We start from the raw sequence: 22,944 nt of genomic DNA, 5'->3' as shown, positions 1-22,944 counted from the left end.
ACAAAGTAGAATGGTGGCTGACAGCAGCCAGTGGGGAGGGGGCCGTGGTTACTGTTTAATGAATACAGCGTTTCAGCTGGGGAGGAAGAGAAAGTTCTGGATGGCGGTTGTGGTTCCATAACGATGTGAATGTACTTAATGCTCCTGAGCTGGAAGGAAGAGCCCTAGGGTGTGGAGACAGTGAGGGTTAAAATGGCAGATTTTATGTGATGTTATGTGTACTTTAACACACACACACACACACACACACACACACACAGGGAACTAAGAACACCAAAGCCAACCTTGCGGCGCCCCAGCCATCAGGCCCTCAGCTGACAGGGGAGCGTTCCTTTGGTGGCAGGTCTGTCTGCCTGATGCCCTTCTCCCCGCCCTTCCCCTGCCCTGGCACCGGAGAAGCCATTCCCCACGTCGCCCCAGCCCAGTCGTTCCCTTTAACCCAGCAGAGAGGGCTTGTTCCTGATCCTGATGTTTGTAGCAAAGGGAGAAATGTTTTGATTCTTAATTGAAATGTTTACCCAGAGAGCCCGGTGGGTCCTCAGCCACCAGGTATATGTGTCACCTCGAGGCTGTAGTTGCATGGGAGATGGAAGGAAGCGATCGCTACTCCCACGTGTGTCCACAGCCGAGGACACCAGCGAGTGGCGGCCTTCAGAGCGCTCGGCCTGTGGCACGGGCAGAAAACAAGGCCTGGGGGAGGGGAGGGGATAAGGCCGGAGGCAGGTGAAGAGCTCCCTTGCCTCTCCTGCTGTTGCTGCCTCCACACGCTCTGAGAGCAGCTATGCAAGAAACAGGAGCCGGATTCCCATCTGGGGGACCTACAGCAACCGACAGCCGAGCCTGGGAGGCTCTGACTGTGGGGAGACCGAGGCCCCGAAAGGGAGAGAAAGGCTCCCAGACTGGGAGATGAGTCAGGGCTCAGGAAGGCCGGGAACAAGATGGTCAGACCTAGGGCCTCGCCCTGGGCATTCTTAATGGGACTTCTCTAATGCTGAAAGCAAAGTAAGTTTCTGGGAAAACAGGCTGAGGGTGGGAGGGATGGAAACAGCCATAAGAGCAGTTTCCCGGGAGGCGGTAAAGGACTGGTGACGAAAGATGGGGCCAGGAAGCGAGACCGTGCCTCCACCTACCTTCCTTACACTCCAGGGCCACGCGGGACTCCAGGTTGTCCATCTGCATCTGGAGCCTCTTGAGAGTGAGGTCGTTTTCTCGAGACTTCCGCTTGTAGGCAATGAGGACGATGATGACGATGATGAGCAGGAGGCTGCCGCCCGCCGCGATGCTGACAATGGCTGGCAGGGTCAGCAAGCTGTCTGAGATGACACTCACCGAGCCAGGAGAGAACACCATCCCGCCCACGTGAACCTGTGCATTGCACACACACAGACGCTGTAGAGCCCTGGCATGCCATCGATCCTTATGTTTCAGAAAGGGCAATGAGTGACCACGGCCACACAGTACAGACTTGGACATGAAACAACTTCCTGCTTATCATCTCCCTTTCCTTTCTTGGGTTCTCGACTTCTACCCATCTCAATGTAGAACATGATGAGGAGGGGCTATGGAGGAAGTAGACGGGACAGCCTCACTTTGTGACAGATCATGCATGCACGGCGAGGAGGTGGGGGGGGAGTCATAAAAGGAAGAGGGTTCACTCACCATGACTTTGTGCTGCCCCGTGAGGTTGGGAGGCTCGCAGAGGAGCTGTGTCTCCGACACAGTGACAGCACACGGGGTCTCTCCAATCAGCACGGTGTAGTTGAGTTTGGCACCTCCAGAGGCAGGAGGGCAGAGGTTTTTGCCCTGGGGAGAACAGTAATCTTAAAAGAAACAATTGACGCAGGGACGCAGAAGTTAACTGCCTAAAAAAGAGATGACAGCCGCGGGGGAAGGGCAGCCGTGCAAAAACCAATAGATGACTCCGTGCAGAGTTTCTGGGGAAAGCTTCAAACAGCCCCAATTTCCAGAGAAAGAGAGAGAAAATGCGGGGAGGAGAGAAAGCAAGGGAGGAAGGGATGGGAAGAAGACTGGAAGGAGAGACAGACTCCAAACCAGGGAGCATTTGGAGGAGAGCACGTGGGATATAAAGGAAAGTAACAAAACAGGTGGACGAATCGTTCCGGGGCACCGTGACCCCGCGGAATAGGCGCGCGGGCTACGGTGGCCACGGGAGCGGTCAATGAAAGGAAGTGTTTGCTTCCAAGGCGCTGCCGAACTTTGGCGTCCCGAAGCTCACAAGAACAAACAGCGACATTGTAAAGTGTTCCTTGAGAATCCCAAGGGCCAGATATATGGCTGGACGGGTCAATATCTATAAACAAGCTCCCTTTTCGGGGAGATGGCAGCTTTGCAAGGCCGTGAGCACAGAGAGGCGAACAGGAAAGGCCGGGAGGGAGGGGGGCTGTCACCATCACGGCCCGGGCCAGGCACTGCTCTCTGCCCACCCTACCTTCAGGATGATGGGGGATCCTGGCTTTTGATCCAACACTCCGGTAGGGCTGAGCAGTTCGAAGGTTGGGTTGGGGTAGTAGATGAACTTGGTGTCGTTGTAAATGAGCAAGGACTGGACGTTATTGAAGACGAATCCAAACTCATCTGGCCGTTCCACAGTGTCCAGGCCGGGCCGGTAGTCCGTGGTCAGAGAGGGTGCCAGGCAGGTTAGGGTGGTGGTGTTCACAACTTTACAAACCTGGGAGGCCCAGAGTGCAGCATTTAAATGCAGATCGAGTGAGAGGTGGGGGGGGGGGGGGGGGTCACACTACCACCTCCCGCCCTCTCTTTGCTTTGGCCTGTCACCCCCTGATTACTTGGTTGTCTTCATTAGACGGTGAGCCCCTTGAGAAAAAGGACTGTGAAATTTGGGAGACTGGGGCACACATGTTAACCTCATTCATTCATTCACCAACGTCGTTTGATGGCCTGTTCTGTGTCAGCCGCTATGCTAGCAGCTGGGGCCATTTAGCGACACTGTCATCGTCCGGAGGAGGAGACAAATGACCAAACACGCATTATAACATAGTCCCAGAAGGGGACCGGACTGCAGTAGGGGTTCGAGCACCGCTAAATGCATGAGTGCCTGTGTGAAAGGCCCAGTGGGCAAGGACCAGGCAGGGTAGGGGGGTGTGTGTGTGAGAGCGAGTGCATGGCCGTGGCCCGAGGATGACTCAGGGACACTCTTCCTTCCACAGAAGGAGTGAAATGTAACCTGAAGAACGAGTAGGACTCTCCTAGACAAGGAGGGGGAGGGGTGGGGGCAGCGAGTCCCAGGCAGAAGGAAGGGCAGCAAAGGCCTGGGGAGGAGGGAGTTTGAGGACAAAGCAGGACAGCAGTGTAGACAGGGTGTGTATGTGTTGGCGCGCAGGGAGTAGCATGAGATGAGCACTCTGCCAGCACATAGTAGGTGTTCAGTTAATGTTTACTGAATACACTGATGAGTAAAAAGAATCCTTCAAGTCTTGAAGCATTCTGTTCAGGATCTCTCTCTTCTGCAGCCAGGCACCCCCCCACCCCCCACTCTACACAAGGGAGTAGCCCGGGTACAGATACTGAGGTCATAATGTCCTTCCTTTTTGGGTAGACCCTGGTGTCTGTACTAAAATCTTAGCTGAGCTGGCCTCGACTTAGCGTGAGTGGCGCCATTCCCTTCTCTGGTGGTTTAGTTCCAGGGCTGTCCAGGGCGGTGGCCGGACCGAAGAAACCGCCACAGGACCCCACGTGGCATGTGGACAAAACCCGATTCCCACGCGCTCTCCTCCTGGCTTGCGCTCAGCACGGTCCTGGTTGGGGCTCTGGGTGTCCCAGCAACAGCCAAGGGCATCTGGGAGAGCTCGGCCTGCTCAAGTACACGCTGTCCTGGCAGGTTCACATGTGTTGTGAGTCTGGCCAACACACACACACACACACACACACACACACACGAGCTTCATGTTCCGAAAACAAGACCCCGTGTGAAATCGCAGAGAAGCTGACCCTGGCACAGAGATTATGTCAGACCCCCAAGTCCAAGTGTTAACCCCCACTTTCCAGAGGGAGTTTAAGAGTTTCACTAGAACAGCCTGCTGAGGGCTGCATGCCCGGGCGGGGGAGGGCTCCCTAGACCAGACTCCTCTCTGAATAAGCAAATCCCTCCCAAACAAGCAGGCTCTGTTCGTTAACTGCCCGGTGCTGCATCGGCACTTTATTTGCCAAAATTCCTGGGGGTTTTGCGGCCTTTGCCTTGGCCCTTCTCACTTCTCACTGGGGATGCTTCAAAATCCAGAGGCAAGAGGTAGACCCAGTGGGCTGAAGAGGTGCCTGTGGGGGCGGGGGGCAGAGTTCTTCTGTCCCCACCGCTCTTGACAGAGAGCTCCTGACAGTAAAGGCAGGGGGCAGAGGTCACCACCTTCCCGTTGTGAAGCCAGGTTTGATGAAGAGACCACATCCAGGTGGCTCCACCAGGCCTGTCCGCCTGCAGGCTCCAGGCAGGTCACTACTGAGCCTGAGGACCCCCAGCTCTCAACAGGGAGGAACCATCACTTAACTCCTTGAAACACGGAGGGCACAGTGGGTGGGCTGGGGGAACTGCTGGGGAGATTCCTGCCCAGGGTTGCAGGGGCACCCTGGTGAGGGCAGAGGACACTCAGGACCTTAGCCTTTGCAGATGGATGTCAGGTATAGGGAAAGCCTTTCCAGACCAGTCTTCTCTTCAAATGGCTTCGTGGGGACTAAGGCCGCAGGCTTTGGAGGTTAACCTCGTCAGTCACATACTTACTCTGTACTGCCTTAACCATGTCTTTTACTTTCTGTACTTCTACTGCTGTGACATCTGGGGCCTTACGACCTGGAGGGATCCCCCTCCTGGGACCAGCCAGTGCCTAGAAACCGCAAACAACCTGCCTGCTAGAGCACGCTGTTGTGATGCAAACCAATCAGTCCGGAGCCCAGACCCCCGACTGCCTCCTTTTCCACACTCTGAGCACCCATCCACCATCCCTAATCATACCAGGCCAGGCACGGGACAATCAGGAACAGCCCCGTGCCCCAGAGGCTGCTAAAACGATTCGGACTGGGCAACCCTAAGCCTGTTTACCTTGCCTTCATGCTTCCTTCCTGCAGAAGCCATGATAAAGGCTCTCGCCACAGTGCCCTTTCCTCCCTCTGCTTCCAGACCCCCCCTCCCCCCTCCCCGGCTGCTTCCCCCTTGGTGTGGAAGCCCCCTTCCCTTGGGGTCTGTGAGTATAACAAACTATCTTTCCAATGGCAGTTGCCTCCTGTGCTGTTGGCCTTGACATACCTGAGTAATAGTGAAACCTTTATTTCAAAACACGTACCTAATTTATTTAGGGGTTTTGTCCTTCCTGAGTGTCAGGCCACTGTTCCCATTTCCACCCCTCATTCTCCTTCCTTCCACTTAGTCCTTGGAATTTGACAAGGTGGTCTGTGAGCTACTGGGAACACTGGCTTCAGTCTGGAAGTGGAGTGGGCTCTGGATCAGGCTCTCCACTTGGGATAAGGAGGCACGTGCTCTCCTGGCCCAAAGAGCTGTGACCAGGGTGGAAACTGAAGGCGTGATACGGGTGTCCCTGCATGTCTGCCATGATGGAACGTCATAACCAGATCACCGGCATCTCACGGGGTCTGGTAATGAAGAGTCCAGGTTTTGGGGGGATCTAGTTGCTTCTGCCTCCACCTACCCTCGTGGCTGGGGGCAAGCCGTTACTCCTTTCTGGCATTAGTTTCCTCAGCTATACAACGAGGGGGGTGGACCAGATGATCCCTGTAACTTTTCCAGAACTTGCCTTCAAATGCTGTGTCATTTTGTGCCTTTCTGTGTTTCCTAAGGAAGCTTCCAGCATGCGGGGGGTCTGTCAGGGGTAAAAGGGTAGGCACAGTACCATCTTTCCTGTCTCTATCACAGCTACTCAATCCCCTGAGGTCAAAGCAGCAATAATAGCAATTATATGAAAAATAACGGCCATAATAGCATCTCCTGGACTATAATTACGAATACAGCAGTGTTTCAGAGAATACCGGCTAACAAGACTGAGGGGGGAAGCCACCAGAACTAACTAAAAAATGTGTAATGACATCTCAGACATTCTACTTTTATGATAGGGAACTTCTTTAAAAAACACAAACGTCCGGAGAGAAAAAAAATTAAGTTACATGGCTCCGTACCGATGAGTAAAGCCAAATGTTCGACTGATCACCTTCGCAGCCGGGGTAGGACTAGCTGCTCGCAGTGACTGCCGTTTATCAAGCGCTAACCTAGTGCCCGCCAAGGGCTTCGCATTACAGATCGGCGAGGAGAGTCTTATCGTCAGCGTTTACACAGGCAGAGAATAGGGGATAACAGAGGTTAAACGACTTGATCGTGGTCGTACGACTAATGGAGGGCAGCGTCCTGCTTCTAATTCAGATGTGTCTGCCTCTGGAGCCAGCATTTCTTCACCCTTCCACACTGCTTCTTACGGGACCTCAAAGCAAACATAGCACGAAACCAGGAGCCCTTCTGTGCTCTCTCTTAAGCTCAGAAGCCAGGACATTTATATACTCGCCCTCTGACGAGAAATGATTATGCTGTAATTGCAAGAGTCCTTGGAAGGTTCAGGTGTTTGGGGCCATGATTCCAAGCTCAGGATCTTGAACTAACTTTCTTCCCCCATAGACGGCCGCTCCAGTGCATCTGGTTGGAAGAGGGAGCTAACACAGACCTCATCACATTGCAAACCCAGACGCAGAGCTGTGGTTATAGGGAGGGCCAGGCGGACCGGCAGTTACTCACGTTGACAGACTCCTTGCCATTAAACTTGACTCGGACCCTTGGCTCCTGAATGACATCCAGGTTGAAGCCTGTGATGGTCAGGGGTGTGTGGCCACTGGGAACAAGCAGAGGCTGGGTTAGGTTAAAAGCCCTCTCAAACGGCTACCACCTCGACCCCGGCCCCCTCACAAGACAGGGGTTCTGTCAGGTGGCGGCTGGGCGTTATCCGTCCCACCTCTGCCTCACCTGGCAATGCTCCACTCCGGCTCAATGCGCTGCACCCGGGGGTCATCTATGTACTCGAACTGCAGGTTGTTATCCACGCGGGCTCGGTCGACACTCACGGAAACGGGGACTGGGCCCAGTCCGTTGGATGACGGGGGTGAGACACACACGATCTCGTTCATTGACCGCCTGATGGGGAGACAGCAAGAGGGTTGCAAAGAAAGGCATTGGCAATGAGGAGAGCTCTCTGGCTTCAGAGGCGACTTTCCTCAGTCTGAGGGTATGTATGGCCCACGAAATGCTCTGTTCCTTCATACTCTACACAACGGAACATATCCCTTATCGGTGTATATCAGTGCCTCTTTTTACTGGAGATCCGACTCTGGTTGGACGAGGGAGGGAACACGTTGAAGGGGATTGGAGAATGTGGGGCAGGGGTCAGGGCTTCGTGGGCTTTGGGTGATCTTTTCTTTTCTGGATTTTTCTAGAATAGGCTAGTTAGCCAGTGCTTAGAGTCTGGTCAGTCATTCAGTAAGTATTCACTGAGCACCTACTATGCAGAGAAGGGAACACAGTCCTTGCCTTTAGGGAGTTTATAACCGGAGGAGGAGATGATTGGCTGATACTGAGCACGTTGGGTTCTCACCCATGGATTCTCTCAGGATTCTCTATATCCCCAAGGCCTCATCGGAGTATCTGGCAAATAGCAGCTGTTCAGGTTTTCATGCACAAGAGATGCCCTGAGGATAAGTCTGTGTGCTTGCTGAGGACTGAGGTCATGTAGTCTCCATGTTTCTCGAGTCCCCATAGTGGGGACCTAATGAATGCTGGGTCCTGATGGTGACTGGAGAGTTTCTGGGAACTTCCCCATCAGCAGCTCTCACGGCCCTTGTTCTCATTATTTTTAGAAGTATCTAGCCCCTAGATATATTGACTAAGTGGTCTATATTGCTATAAACTGAGTAGCGGGATGGATTGCTCACAGGGACTGGAATGGTGTTTGGGCCCAGGACGTGGCCCACCCGTGGGAGTAAAGGGGCGGGCACCTGTGTGAACACGCCCGGAACAGGCGCGCACACGCCTCACACGTACAGCCTCCCAGTGCTCCTTTGAGCCCATCTCACCCATAGAACTCGCAGGTCTGGTTGCCCAGATATACAGCCACGCTGCTGCCTGCCCCGAGGTAATGGCCTGTGATGGTTACCATGGTGCCTCCCGATTCTGGTCCTCGGATGGGGTTGAGCGACAGCACGGAAGGGTTCTTTGGAAAAAAACAGAGAAACGGTCACACTCAGGTTTGGGCCAAAGGGACAGACCCACGCTGGACGTAACGACCAAAGGAGGAGCTGTGTCCCTGCTCAGAGTGCAGGTACTTTTTCTGCCCTTTCTCAATCTCTTCTCCTGGAGCTGAGGCCCTTTCTAAGAAGAGGCTCTTGGCATGTCCAGGGAAGGCAGACGGACCTCGCTTTAGAATTAATTAACTCCCTGGGGAGTCTCATGCTCATAACACCAATGGGAAGGCAGAGGTAACACTGACTAATCTATCAATTAGTTTACAAATTGAGAGCAATTTGAAAATGCTTCTCTATCTAGAGCCTGTACTGATTTTTTTTTTGGCACAAAATCGATTAGGCTGAATAAAGCATCCTTGTCTGGATTGGGCCACTAAGGGGCCAAAGTCCTCCATTAATGGCCCCTGCACATGTCCTGTCCCTTCCTAAGCACGTGAGGGGCACGGCCGGGGGCCTGGTACAGACGGCTGTCAGTCAGTGTTAGATACAGCTTCCCCCCGACCTTCATCAGGAGGATGTCCTATCGATGGCCAGCACATTTTAGTCAACTCCCTAAGCTGTAAAATAAAATCCGAAGCTTGAAAGAAATGTCATGTGGCCTACGGTGCATCCGGCGGCTGACCTAAATCAGAAAGGAATTGCTCCTGTCTGGAGGGCCAGGCTGGGGGAGTGGGAAGTGCTTTTAACTGAACAACTATACCTGCATGAATTCTAGACCGCATTAGCCGGTCACTGTCCACTGGCCCTGAAGCAAGCTTCTAGATCACTCTGGGCTTTTGTTTGCTCCAATGTCAAGAGAGGAGGGCGGGCTAAATGATCTCTAAAGCCTCTCCCATCTGGGACATTCTACAGTTTTCTCTCCCCTCCCACCCCCACCCCGCATCTTTCTGTGTTTGCTGCTCACACAAGACCCTGTCTATCCTGCGTTGAAGGGAGGAGAAGCCAGGGGCGGGCAGACAGTGGTACTCTCCAATCTGAGGAAAAGACGACTACGAGAAACGGACAGAGATGCCAAGATAAGAAGGCAGAGCCTGGAAAACCTAAAACAAGCAGTAAAATGCTTTAGAGAGAATAAAATGTTGTGGTCTAATGATTTTTTCAAAACTCTTAGCAAGGCTGGTTTGACCCCATCTGCTGGTGTTAACACTTTTTAATGAAGAACTCAATGTGGCAATATAGAAAAGTGTCAGCAAAGGGACTCCAGAGCCCCAGAAGCAAGTTATTGATTCAGCAGGAAGGTAGCCCCAGCAGATTCCAAGGCCCCAGAAGCACGCTATCGATTCAGCAGGAATACAGTGCCGGCCTTCGAGAAAGTTGTCGTGATTCTACTACCCGCCGCCCGAGCGCGAAGAGATGTCTTCAGCTGTGAGTGTGCGTCAGTGTGCCTAACCACACCATCACGCAGAGCAACTCACTCAGTACCCCCTGCTCCCATGGTCCTGCCACAGACACTTGTCTCTGCAGGATTTGAAGTGACTTCTCTAAACTCCCACTCGCGATAGCTTTGGCGGAAAACAAAGCATGTGGATAAATATAGACCTTTTTAATTAGGTCCCTCAGGGGATCTGTCCTCATTAGGCTGGAATGAGACTAAGATATCACACTGGCAGGACAAGGGGTGGCCCCCTCCCTCCCTTACGGGTAGGATCCACTTTCTAAGAAAGACCTGATCTTGCCTTATTTAGAATTCTGGCCCGTGACTCTCTGAGACTCTAATAGCATCGTCAGTCACACATCCATCCTACCCCCGGCTTGAGGGGGGTGTGGGGCCTTTGTGGGAGAAGCCTAGAATAGGCTGGGAGCCCCGTAGCCCAATACTCACCACAAAGGTGTACTGTTGATGGGACTTGGTCATGAACTCTGGCTTACACTCGCCAATGCATAGGCGTACAGGCCCGGAGGTGGTTCCCACGAGGGCATGGCCCATCTCACAGACGATCCTGAGGAGAGAGCAAATCTTCCCGTGAGAGGCCTGGCCACAGCCCACATCCCTGCCTATACTTCTCATCTTACCTCCCCCGTGCCCCCCACACCCCCACCCCCGTCCCAACGAATGACTCATCACACACTTGCACTGGTGCTGTACCAAGACTCAGCTTGCTCACCCATCTAGCTGTGTGACCTCGGGTAAAGTGCTTTCCCTTTCTGGGCTTCAGCCTCTCATCTGTACAGTGAGAAGCCGAATGAGATCACCTCTAAAGTCCGGAGTGCCTCCAAACGCTATGCTGCTTAATTCTCGGAATCGACCTGCATTCCCAGTGCCTCTGAGGTGCCTAGCACGGGGTAGTTACCCAGTATTTGTGGGATAAAACCCAATGTCCAACAGGGAGACCCAGGGGCAGTAATTTCGCGTTCCTTCCTGTGTGACAAGCCAAAATGGCAACTCGCCCTAAAGGAGTGAGTGAGGGCCTGTCTGCCAAGGTGATTCAACAGTGGTTTGTTTCCTACAGTGAGGTTTAAAAAGGGAATAGATAATCTGATGAGATAGTGAACGCCCAAACCAGGAGCTCCCGGCCAAAGGGAGGAGCCGAGTCCCTCGGCAGCAGAAGGGGTGGATGGCGGATGAGTTCATTAGGACGGCAGTTGACAGTGGACTCCCACTTAATCAAAGTCTGAGCGCCCTAAGCTGGTGGGCGAGGCAGCGAACCAGCCGTGGGGTTGGAAGTCACGTCTCACATTAAGAGGCTGGGTAGCTGGAGGCAAGAGGGGGATACAGTGTTTTCTCTCATGAAGTGCAGATCAATACCCCCAGTGATGACCTCCCTGGTGCCTGAGATCAGTTACAACAAGCACATTTAGACACTGGTTGCCTTGGCCACAGCAGCCTTCTCGAAAGGGCGGGCAGCTGGAGGATACGGGAGAGACTGAAGAAATCAGGTTCTCGGGGGGCTCTCTCGCTTGGAATTAGAAGGCACGGGGTCCCATGAGGCTCCGCAAAAGAGAACCCAAGGACGGAAGAAAGGACTTTCGATTCCTCCCAACACCGCATAAGAGTTCGGAGCAGTCTGGTGCCCCCGGTAGGTTTGCTTAGCGGGGAGGCAGGAAAACAGACCCCGGTGCACTCATCCCCAGCATTACGCCGGCACCGTGGGGGTCGATCCGCGCCTAGCTGGGAGGTGCTTATCGCCACGGCTTCTCCAGGAAGGAAGGTAACTAAACAGAGATTTCATTTCGATGTAATAAAACTTGCATTAAACAAACACACCGCACGCTTGCACACACGGCATGCCACAGATCTCCACCTCCTTCATAACAGTTAATCCCAAATAAGTACTTTAACTCCTGGTGAATATTTACTTAACATGCAATAACTGTCTTATCACGTTTAGCATATTAGATTCAACAAGAAAGTACTGAATGCGCATGGAAGGGCAGTCTCCCTTCCCTTCCTCCATGAATAAATAAATTAATTACGAACCCAGAGTAAAGCTGATAGGGATGATCAATTAGTATTTTACACAGAACTGTCTTCTTAAACCTCATTAGCAGAGCATTTGAGAAGCTTAATTTAAGGTACTGTGTGTGGTTATTTTCAGGCTGCTACCTGCTCGGAGTAACAAATCTCTCATCCCGTTTCCTGGGCCCTAGTGCCTGCACCTGTTTGGGGTCCCTGCCGTCCTGCAAACCATATGCCCTGTACTCCTGAGACGCTTCAGAGGAGAATCTGTCATCCATTGCAGGAGAAGAGGAGGACAAAGAAGAAGGGGCAGCAGATAAATCTCTTTCCTTCTCTCGTCCCTCCCCCACCACCCCCTGGACACTCTGTGCTACAGTCATCCTCCAGAAGAAAGGAGGAAGAAGAGATCATGGTAGGCTTGATATCGCGGAGGGAGGAAATATGACAACCTGTGAAAGCCGCGGGCATACTTTTTCCTCCTGGGGCCCAGGGGTCTGTGCAGGAGAGGAGAAGGCCTAGAATGGCCCATTCAGCTGTCTCTGTAGGGTGTGAACAATGGCCTAGAGCCCTTTGGTGCACCGTCTTTTCTAGAACATTTCCTTATGTCCCAAAACATAAGCTTTACATATCAGGGACCTGGGAGAAGGGGGACAGATGCGAGAGGAGTACTGCCCAAGTGTCCAAGGCTGAGTGCCCGCGGTTGGCCCTGAATGCCCCACCGCGAAGGGCATGATGCAAGGGGGGCAGGGGTAGGCTGCAGCAAGGTGCCAGAGCACTACCCTGGGTTCCCTTCCTTGGCACTGTGACTGATGCCTCTCCCCACCCATGGAATGAAGTTCACCTTCACCTGTGAGTGGGAAGCGGGCAGGGGGAAGCTGTGGGCTGTAGCAAAGGGTTTGGGGTGGTAGGGAAGAACTGGGGGAGAATCCTAAGGAATTGAGAAGCACGCGGAAGAACCCCAATGACCTCTCACTCTCCTTCCTTTTATTCCCGGTCCACCCCCCGCCCCCGCCCCGTGCCCGTGCCCACACTGAAGGTTGGAATATACAGAATACAATTGTATCATTTGTTCTCGGAGCTCAGGGAGAGAGGAAGGTAAGGAAGAAGCAGGGGAGGCTGCGGGGAGTAAAAAGGGTTATACTGAGGAATGATGGTCGGGCCATGGCAGATTGGGTACCTTAATAATAATAAGAGCTACAATTCACTGAGCTGTGATCACAGCGGGCACGGTACAAGATAGGCTCTCGTGTCATCTCGAGCTCCCTTGCAGGGCGGTCCTATTAGCTCCATTTTATGGGCAATGAAACCAAGGCTCAGAGATGCCACGTGACTTGTCCACAGCCACAGCGACAGAGCCACGGTTCAAATCCAGGTCAACCTGACTCCAAAGCTTGAGCCTTTGACCATTCTGCTCTACTGCTTGCAGAATTAATGGAACGCCTTCTATGTATTTTGGGGAGGGGACAGGGTGGACGTGGCAGCAATGTCGGGGTGCAGTTGAGGTTGCTGGGGTGTCGGGAGGTGCCCCCTACCTTCCCGGGTGTCGATGACCACAGGCAGCAGTGTGTGCACCACTTCCTCCTTCAAGCCTTACGAGTTGGCAAAGTTCCTGTGGTTCGATTTCTGGGGGCCTCCTGCCTTCCTGGCCTCCTCCTGGTGTCTCTGGTGGCTCTAGGATCCCCAGTATATTACAAGGAGACGACAGCTGGGGGTGCCGACATTTTTCCCTTGCAAAATGAGGGGCCTGACTAACCAACTATCCACGTTCAACATTTAGAGGTTCGACTCCTCCCTGGTTGACAGGGAGCTTCTGGGGACACATTAGTGACACCGACAGGCTTTCTAACGGTGGGAAGTGCGGTTCCCTGGGGCATACAGTTTCCTCCTCTGACATCCTAAGGATGTCTATTTCTCCATTTCTCCATTCCCCGGATGAGAATTTTGAGAATCTGGGAGCAAAGTGATTTGCCCCAAGTCACCCGGTTCCCCAATAGCTGAACTCCTGGCACCCAGCCCGGTGCCCTCATCCCCCCCACAGTACCGCCTCCCACAGACCGGCAGGGATGGCACCTTTCTCCACACGAGCGTGCACCCCTGGGGGTGGGGAGCTTCGGCCCCCACCTGAGTCTTATCACCCAGGAAACGTCCTGTGATGGAATCATCCGGCCCTCCACAGACCGGTGGGGTGCTGATTGCAAGACTAAGCGGGGCCTTTTAACCAACATTAACCTAATTGCTGAGTGATAGATGGTGTGGCACAAGCATATGGTGGGCCATTACCGTGCCCGCTAACCCTGCCCGCACCCGGGACACTGCACTGGCCCGTGTAGCCAAATTCATCTCTCCCGGACATCTGTAATGATCATGCCTGCTGCTGTCTGCCCGGGCGGGAGGCTTTAATGATGCTAAAAACTCTGAAGCCTCGAGAGTGGTAAGGAGGCTGGAAACCAGGGCTGTACCAACTGAGGTGTGGAGGGCCTGCTCCCTCCTGCCCACACCACGCCCCACACGAAGGCAGTGTTGGTTTTCTGGGGTGCCGGGCCACCAACCTCGACCGGTCACCTCCCTGGGCTCCCTGCATAGCCTCACTTGTGGATTCTACGGGCGCTTTCTCCCCCGGCCCTGGGTGAGGGTGGTGCATTTGATTCCAAAGATAGAATACTTCCTCACATTCCTATGGTACATCGCAGTCTCCATTTTCTCATCTTACTGAATTTCCCCCCAAAACCCGTAGCGTAGGAATCACGATTTCCATGAGGTTGATGAAGGTCAGAGAGACTGACAGTCTCCTAAGGCCTCAGGGCTGGTCAGTAGAGCAGGCAGCACTAGAACACGTTTGAATTCCAAATCTCATGAGCTCTCCGTGTCCAGCTGCCCAAGAGTTTGCACTTCTCAGCTCAAAGCCATACCCAGTGGTCCCCCAAACCCTTTCCTTTGGAGTCCTGTGGCACCTCACCAAGTTGGAGACTTGACTTCTGTCCGGAGGCCCAGGGCAGGTCCTTAAAGCCAAGGTGGATTCGGGGTAGGTGGCACCGAGGGTCTCGCCCAGCCTGGCAGGGCTCTGACCCGGAAGGACTCCACAGACTGTCCCGCCTCCTGCCCCAGATGCGTCCACCTCCTCTCTGGCCCCACAGCCTCTGTAGTTTCCTCTTCTCTCCCTCATCTCTTTCCTGTAGCCCCAGCCAGTCCTTCCTCCAAGATTCAGCCCTTGCAGGGAGAAGGTAGTCAGGGGAGGAGCCGGTCTGAAGGATTAGAACGGCTCCTTCTCCCCCGAGGTGGTGAGCGGACATCAATGGGGTCCTCAAAGCCTGGGAAGTCACTCCTCTGACTCTGACCCTGCTCTGGGCCCACACCGGAATCGTGGCCCCTGACCCCGGAGGATCATGACATTTTCAGGCCATTCTTGTCCGGGAGTCTTGCCCTATCCACTCTTATGAGACAGGGAGACCTGGAGTGGAAGTCAGGAGACTCGGGTTCCAGCTCTGCCTTGGCCACTTGTGCACTGAGTGAACTGGGGAAGTCATTTCACTTCCCCAAGCCTTTTGCCTTCTCCTGCTTTGTAAAGGGAGATAACAGTCTCCACCTCTGAGTCCTTTCCAATTAAAAATGAGAAAATGGATGAGAAGGGGCAAGGGCTGACGGAAGAGAAAGTGATGTCATTTTTCTGGTGGTTACTAAAGGCTGGGCCTGGGCAGGTCAGGGGGAGGGCCTGGGGCTGCGGGGGGTGGAGCTAGGGCAGAGAAGCCCCTCCCACAAGCCCTGCTCTGGGGCTCCCCCCTCACACCCCTCCCCCTCGCACAGCACAGCTGTGTTCTCAGCAGGACTAGGGAGACTTGACCCCACTTTACATGACAAATCATCCAGAATGATCTCCTTTCCGTCTCGCTTTGGGATTGGGGTGGGGGGAGCATCCCTCCTTCCAGGCTCCTGCCCCCAGTTTTGTGCCCATCTCCTGCCCACCAACTCCACAGCGGTCACCACTGCCAAATGAACACCCCAAATTGGAACATATGTCACTCCTGGAGCCCCGTTCGCCTGTCCGCGGCTACATGCCTATTTTCTAATTTCCAGCTGACATTTCCCTTAGTGAAATAAATGAATTTGCTCCGGCGGAGGCCCTGCTCGGATTAAGCTGCTGTCAGAGCCCCATGAGCCAAACAAATTGTTGCCCGCAGCCCACTGTGCGGGATGCATTCCAATGGGGGCTGGCAGCGGAGGGGCCGGGGAGACCGAGGAGGAACCTGGGCTGGCTGGGAACGTGGCTCGGTGGCCAGGGCAGGTGAAGACTGAATGAGAGACAGTGTTGTGCTAGGAGTTCTGATGCTACAGGAGCCAGGGGACAGGGAATCACACACACAGGAGCCTTTGGAAGTGGAGGTGGGGTAGAAGAGGGCCCAGGGAAGGCTTTTGGGGGCAGGGTCCACGGGAGCAGAGGGGTGGGAGGGAATCCTGGAGAAGTCCCAGAAAAGGGAAAGGGGCAGCCCCTACCCTGAAGCTCCATGGGAAAAGGGCGGGCCAGAGCGGGCTGGACTCACTGCTCAGCGATGATGTAATCCCCCGGCAGGGGGGTGCAGGGCACCCCAGCCACCTGCACGTGGTGGGCGATCTCAGAGAAGTCCAGGCCCAGGTTCACGCCATGGATGGTCACTCGAGTCCCTCCTTCAGGTGGTCCAGACACCGTCAAAATCTGCGGGAGGGAAATGGGTCACAAACCTGCTGGGCCACAGAGGCAGAGACAGCCGTGCCCTGTCCTTCCTCGAGGGAGGTGGGGGGACTTCGCGCACACCTGGAACGTGGGTGCACACGGCATGTTTTCTCCACTTTATAGCCTCTCTAGGGTCCTGACATCATTTCACACGACTCCCTCAGTTCTTCAGGTCATTAATTCTTTCAAGCATTCATTTATTTAAAAAACAAAAACAAAACAAAGATCAGAAAGCACTGGACGTGAGACAGAAAATCCTTGTTGGGAGATGTGCTGCCTGAATGTGATCAAGTCACAGTTGCCCTAAGCCTCAGTTCTTCTTAGTTGTGAAGGGCGGGGTAGTGGCATGGATCATCATCTCTGCCAGCCTCGCTCTGGAGCACCAAACGGGGCGTGTTTGTGAGCTTTTTGTAAACCAGGGAGGGCTTTGTAATCGTCACGTGCTATTACTGCCACTCCTACAGGCTTGACACCATAGGGGTGATGGTGAATACCCAGGACATCAGGAAACTTGCCCTCCAGGAACTTCTGGTCCAGGAGGAAGAGATAAAAAGGGAGCCATACCTAACGCTCCCTGATGCAGGGCACGCACACAGTGGTAAGGTAGATTCGGAGGGAAGCTGTGGGAGTCCAGAGGAGTCCAAGATTAGGTGCTGCTTCAGGGGTAAGATTCAAGATGGAAAGTGTGTTGGACATGGGCTGCAAAAACACAGCCCAGGATGCATGGCAGAACCATGAAAAAGATAACTTTAGGATCTCCCAAATTTTCCTGGCTTCTCATTAACGAGGATCATGTATCTAGTTATTCATTTCCTAATTCAGTCACCAAATGCTCTCTCATTTTTCTCGGGCCCAACGGGCAAAGGAACAGCAGAATCAGGCTCTCCCAAGGTGTAAACTTCTCTCTGGGATTAGATCAGGCTCTTGGAAAAATGCCGCTCTTTGGGACAGAACAGATAGACCCCAGCGAGTAGGTTCATCCTTTGTGGTCCACAGTTATCTGAAGTAGGAGGAAATTAGAAGTGAACTCAATCACTGGAAGCAGGCTCAGAGTATCTTATACGCAGATTCTCGTACAACTTATACATACAGTTATAAAAAAGTCCAAGGCTCTTTTCACTACACCGTAAGAAAGGCAAGACAGGATGGGAAGGAGAGAGGGAAGGGTGGGTTGGTCAAGGCCAAGAGTCCACCAGAATCTCCCAGATGGAGCATCTGGGCAGAGTTGCAGGCCGGGACCTTCTGTGCTTGAGCCCCACTGGGAGCCTCCCATTAAACCCTGTTCATGCTGGTGGGGCACCCAGTGGAGCCAGTGTGCCCTGGGGCAGAGATGACAAGTCAATACAATGAAATGCTATAAAAGGTTCTGGAGACTTTTCCCTCCTCTCTGTTCCCCAAAGGGGCACTGCGCTCTTCCTGTGATGTGGGCACCACGGGTTGTACAACCATCTTGGCCGTGAATCCCCAGGTGACAGGGGGCAGAGAAGACACGATCGTGGGTAGGACTGGAACAGGCCTCCCTCTCTGCCAGGCCCACTCCTGGGCTCTCGGGAAGTTGGCTGCACAGTCAGGATTCGAACTCAGACTTCCTGACCCCCACCCTCTTCTTCGGTTCTTACATGGTGGAGCCTCCTTCCCTCCCTGGGGGGAGGAACTCTCTCATCGGAGGGCCCATTTCACCCAAGTCACCTTGTCTGAGGCTCTCACTCCCTTTTCTGGGAATAAAATATCCCACCTTAGGAATAAAAATAAACAAGATTCATGAAACGAATCAAGGGTGGGATAGTGGAGGCAGCTCAGAGGCATCTCTGTGTGTTGGGCGTGAGTGGGGGGAAGCAGAACAATTTGGAGAGAGAGAAGCTGGCAGGAGGAACAGGTAGCCCCACAGCTTTCCTGTCCCTGGGGATTCTGAAATTAACCAGAACCGGATCTTGGCTGTTGCACCCTCCCCCGGTGCCGTTTCCTCTGCAACCTGGGCCTCCCGGGCTCTGTGAGATGGACCCTCGTTAATGAGGACCAGGGAAGGGGATGTTTCCACGCCCCTGCAGGAGACATCAGTAGGAAAGAATTTGCTTTGAGCAAATCTGACTGCCCGGGCTCTCCTTTGATCCACTTGAATGAGCCCCACTGGCCCCTCTCACCCCTCCCCCAGCCACCTGGAGGACAAGAACCCACCTACCAAAAGTAACTGGCAAAACGGTGGGGATTGGTTTGCGCTCCTTCCCCCACTCTTATTTTTAAAAATACATTCTTTTGCTCGCTGCAGTTAATTACAACCTTTCAGAAAAACTGTGAAACGAAATCTTTCTGGAAAAGCTAAAAATATTTCCATCTTGCAGGTAGTGCATGGGGATTGGATTGTGGATAGTTGGCGGCATTGGCAGCTTCTGCGAGGCCGCTTTCTTCAGCTGGTAAGTCGCTGCAGTGTCCCCTTCTGACATTCAAGGGCTGGGGTCCGAGACATGACCAGGGTCACTTGGAGGGGTTTGCAGGATCCATTTGCCAACACAGAGCTGCTCAGAGGCATACGCCAGCTTGTATGTTTAGAGATGAAAGATTATTATTATTATTGTTATTATTTTTTTTGTTATTAGCAAGTGTTATAATCTTGGCATGAAGACACATGCCAAAGAGATAGCTAGTCTGGGGTGTGGAGACACCAGTCTGATCACTTCTAAGCTAGCTTACCAGCTGCTGGAATCCGAACGTGGAGAATCAGAGTCCTCCTAGGTCATTGGCAAATACCTGGGGAATACTGGGTCCCCGGGGTCTTCTTTCCCACATAGCTAGCATATGCTATGCGCCATGCTGCCAGCACCTGGGGCAGGTGGCAAAGGAGTTAGGGGTCAAGGCTCTAAGTAAGCACCCCGTTCTAGGACTTACAAGGGACACAGCTTATATCTTCCTTGCTTTGAACAAAACTGATGTGTTAAAGTCAGGATTTTCCAAACATAGATGAGGTGGTGAGCATTTGATTTGCAAAAGGATTCCCAAGGTCTCCATTAGGGATGACTTTCAAAATCTATATCGTTGGCACAGACCTCTCTCCTGAGCTCCATATCCATATATCCATTTGCTACTGGACATCTCTACTTCCCCCTGTGTGTCCCTCAGGCACCTCAAATTTCACCATGTCTAAAAATGAACTCTTAATTTTTCCTCCTTCCACCCCCAACCTGATTATCCTCACAGATTCTCTTTCAAGGTTAATGGAATCACTGTGCACCCAGCCAGGAACCTTCCAAGTGGTTTCAACGGATTCCTTTCCCTCCCCTACAATACCACGTACAATAAATAACAGTCACCAGGCACTATGAGATCTTACTCCCTGGCATCTTCTGAATCTGTGCCCCACTCTGTTTTCCTGAGTCGGTGTTGAGCACAGCTCCCCTACTTCCCACTCACGCTAACAGCGAGGGTTTCCATGTTCTCCCATTAGATCGAACTTCCTCCCACCACCAGGTGACCTTCACGAACACATACTTGGGCAGGTTACTAGTTGCTTGCTTTGAAAACCTGCAATGGCTCTGACCACTGTTAAGGCAAAGTCCCTAATTCCTGGCTTGGCACTTGTCCTTAAAGGTTTTTTTTTTTTAATATATATTTTTTAATGTTTACTTTTGAGAGAGAGAGAGAGAGAGAGGATCCGAAGCAGGCTCCAGGTTCTGAGCTGTCTGAGCACAGAGTCTGAACTCATGAACCACAAGATCGTGACCTAGCCAGAGTCACATGCTTAACTGATTGAGCCACCCAGGTGCCCCTGTCCTTCAGGTTCTGATCTTCATTAATTCTTCAGTCACATCTGCTCTCTTATACTATGTCCATGTTCTACCCAGATACCAGCGGTTCCTGTGCACGCAATGCACTTCAGAAATCTCCGTGCCTTTGCACCTCACTTTCTCTCCCCCAGCTTAAAATCAGAGTGAGTCAAGGTGGAGGTCTGGGCTCAGGGCATAAAGGCGCAGAGAAAGGTATCCTGCAGGAAACGTGCCCTAACACCTGAGGGCTTCGAGGAGACTCTGAGAATGAGTACAAGGGCCTTGATGTCTGTGTGGTGGTCTGGGGTGGTAAAAACCCAGGCATCCTATTTTCCTCGTTTTTCCCAGGACCAAGTATTGGGGAGAAGCTACAGAGGGGAGGCTTGGTGGAAAATGACGTATTCTCCAGAGAGAACGTGAACAGGATCTTTTAAGATACCACTTCAGGGGCGTGGGGGAGAGGGGAAAAACGGGGTATGGGCTTTGAGGAGGGCACTTGTGGGGACGAGCACTGGTGTGGTATGGAAGCCAATTTGACAATAAATTATATGAAAAAAATATGTACCACTTCGGACCAGGCAACGGGGTCCCAAGTCGACCCTGGAGATTGCCCACAAAGGCTCTCCTCCCAAGCAGCGTTAGATTGCAGAATGGTCAGTGTAGCATCTGCAGAGCTCGATTCTCTTGGGAGAATGACACGGGTCTATAATGAGGCAAGTTGGCGGAGTCCTCTGCTGGCAGAACTACAAGGAAGGCCCCCCAGATCAGGCAGTAGTGGGGCTCCAACAGAGGTGAGGGTGAAAAGGCAGGGTGGGAGTTAGATAGATCCCCCCACTGACAGAGGGGAATCAAGACAGGGCTGGGATGGTGACCAGATCCACAGGTCTTGGCTTCTGGTTTCAGATGGCTCTTGGGCTGCTGGCTACTGTGGGGCAGGGAAGAGAGCCCATCTGAGACTTGGGTAGCGTCTGTGCAGGGAGAGAGTAAGACAGACTAGAATTTGAATTTTCCCTCTGACAGGCATGAGCTATGTGACCCTCAATCTCCATGTCCTTATCAGAAAACAGATAACAATGCTCCCCCTCACAGGGATGTTCTGAAGGTTAAGGAAGACAACATCTGGAAAATCCCTAATATGACGGTGGTTTTAGAGGGCGGGTCTTGACAATTGCAATTTCCTCCCTGGTGTTCCCCCTGCACCTGTGCCTTCCCAGATCACAAAAACATGGGATTGGTGGTGTTGGTAGGGAGCTGAGAGATGATGGGAATCTTTTCTGTTCCTCTGGAAGGAGGCCAAAGGGACCTGGGAGCTTAGATGCTGGAGTGATGGGGGTAGAGACAGCTGCCCGTGGGCTGACAGGAGAGAGTCTGAGCTTGTCCATGCTGCTGAGGACAGGACCTTGGCTTTGGTGGACTCTGGGCCCTGCACAGAAGCCGACTCTGAGCCAGACATCACCCTTTCACCCAGAATAAATTGGGGGAGGACACAGGCCCTGTCTGGAATGGTCTTCATTCTTTCTTCCCTCCCTCTTTGCCATTTCTTTTTCCCCTGGCAATCAGCCATTCTGGGGTAGGCACAGCATTTCACAATGAACTCAGTGAATTCTTCCAGGAAAGTAATTCTGAATGAGACACCCACACAAACAAATGGTTTGACAGTCTGGGATGTGTACGAGTGTGTGTGAGTGTGGGTAGTGAGGGTGTGGAGAGATGGGGAGAGGAGCTGGGAACCTGTAAAATCAGCTGGGATCTTTCGATATGGACCACTTCAATCCCATGCTTTCCAACCCATATTATGCCGTGGACCGGAAATCTGACTTCTTGCCTGTGGACCTCAGAAGTAGGTGATGAGGTAAAGATGTGCCCAGAAGCAAGTTGCTCTTGCTGGGTGGGGGTGAAGGGGGTTCTCTCACCCCTATGTTCTGTGCCGACTCCCACTGTGCACTCCTCCCTGCCTACTCCCCAGAACTCCAGTTCTGTTAGGTATCTCGTATGCTCCCGGGGACAGCTAAGGATCCCCAGGCCCATAGGGTCTAAAGGTGATGTTCCATTCCCCCTGCCGGTCCAGCAAGTTCACTGACAAATGCTTACCTCTCCTGCAAGGCTCTGCTAAAAGACGCGCCCCTGTGATGCTTCCTCGAACCCCCTCGGGCAGATTCAGTAGCACCTTCTCCTACCCCTCGGCCCTTTGTGAACACGCCCAAGAAAGTAATGGCCCCGCCGGGCTGTAAGCTGCTTCTTTTCTCAATGGGACAGTAACTATCTTGGGACAGAGACAGTCTCACTTTTGCTTAGCAACCTGACACTTAGCACACGGCCTGCAACATGGCAGCCTTCGGTAAATATCCCCCGTTCTCTGTTACTGGGAAACGCTGGTCCCACCAGATTGTAGAACAAACTGTGTTCTATAATGACAGCTGGAAGAATGGAGGTGTCTGTGCGGCTTGGGAGTGATGTAGTATTGTAACGGAATCTCAAGAAGTCCTTCCTGCAATCTCTCTTCCTTCAATTTAAGCCAATTTCTGGTGTGATTCCTCATTGAATGGAGGACTGAACAGCTGCCTCCTCATCAGACATCTTTCAGATACTGAAGACAGCAATTAAGTCACCCCTGGCCTGTGCTTCTGTAATTCTGTTAGCCCTTTGTTGGAAGATCTTGTTTTCTAAACCCTTTGATCATTTCAGCTGCTTTCCTTTGGACCCTTGGACGTCCAGGCATCCTCTGAGAGTGTAACGACCCAAAGTAGGCTTGTGGCTTGAGCAAAGGCCTGCCGGGTGTGTAGTAAGGAGGGCCTGCGCAGGTGACTTCCCTCCGCTTGTCACAT

General features: G+C 52.9%; 1 protein-coding gene across 2 annotated transcripts in view; it reads right to left on the bottom strand.

The window, feature by feature from the left end:
- PLXNA2 (plexin A2) overlaps positions 1-22,944 on the bottom strand; it is a 206,636-nt gene that overhangs the window by 17,728 nt on the left and 165,964 nt on the right. For both annotated transcript variants that reach the window (XM_047841079.1, XM_047841080.1), the window contains 8 exons: positions 16,192-16,343; positions 10,082-10,199; positions 8,092-8,228; positions 6,989-7,156; positions 6,764-6,857; positions 2,450-2,689; positions 1,660-1,803; positions 1,131-1,365 (listed from right to left, as the gene is read on the bottom strand). In XM_047841079.1, the coding sequence (XP_047697035.1) occupies positions 1,131-1,365; positions 1,660-1,803; positions 2,450-2,689; positions 6,764-6,857; positions 6,989-7,156; positions 8,092-8,228; positions 10,082-10,199; positions 16,192-16,343 (1,288 nt within the window). The remainder of the gene's footprint in view (positions 1-1,130; positions 1,366-1,659; positions 1,804-2,449; positions 2,690-6,763; positions 6,858-6,988; positions 7,157-8,091; positions 8,229-10,081; positions 10,200-16,191; positions 16,344-22,944) is intronic.

Source organism: Prionailurus viverrinus, chromosome F1 (genome assembly GCF_022837055.1).
Source record: "Prionailurus viverrinus isolate Anna chromosome F1, UM_Priviv_1.0, whole genome shotgun sequence".
Lineage (NCBI taxonomy): Eukaryota > Metazoa > Chordata > Mammalia > Carnivora > Felidae > Prionailurus > Prionailurus viverrinus.
This window is presented reverse-complemented; position numbering and strand designations above follow the sequence as displayed.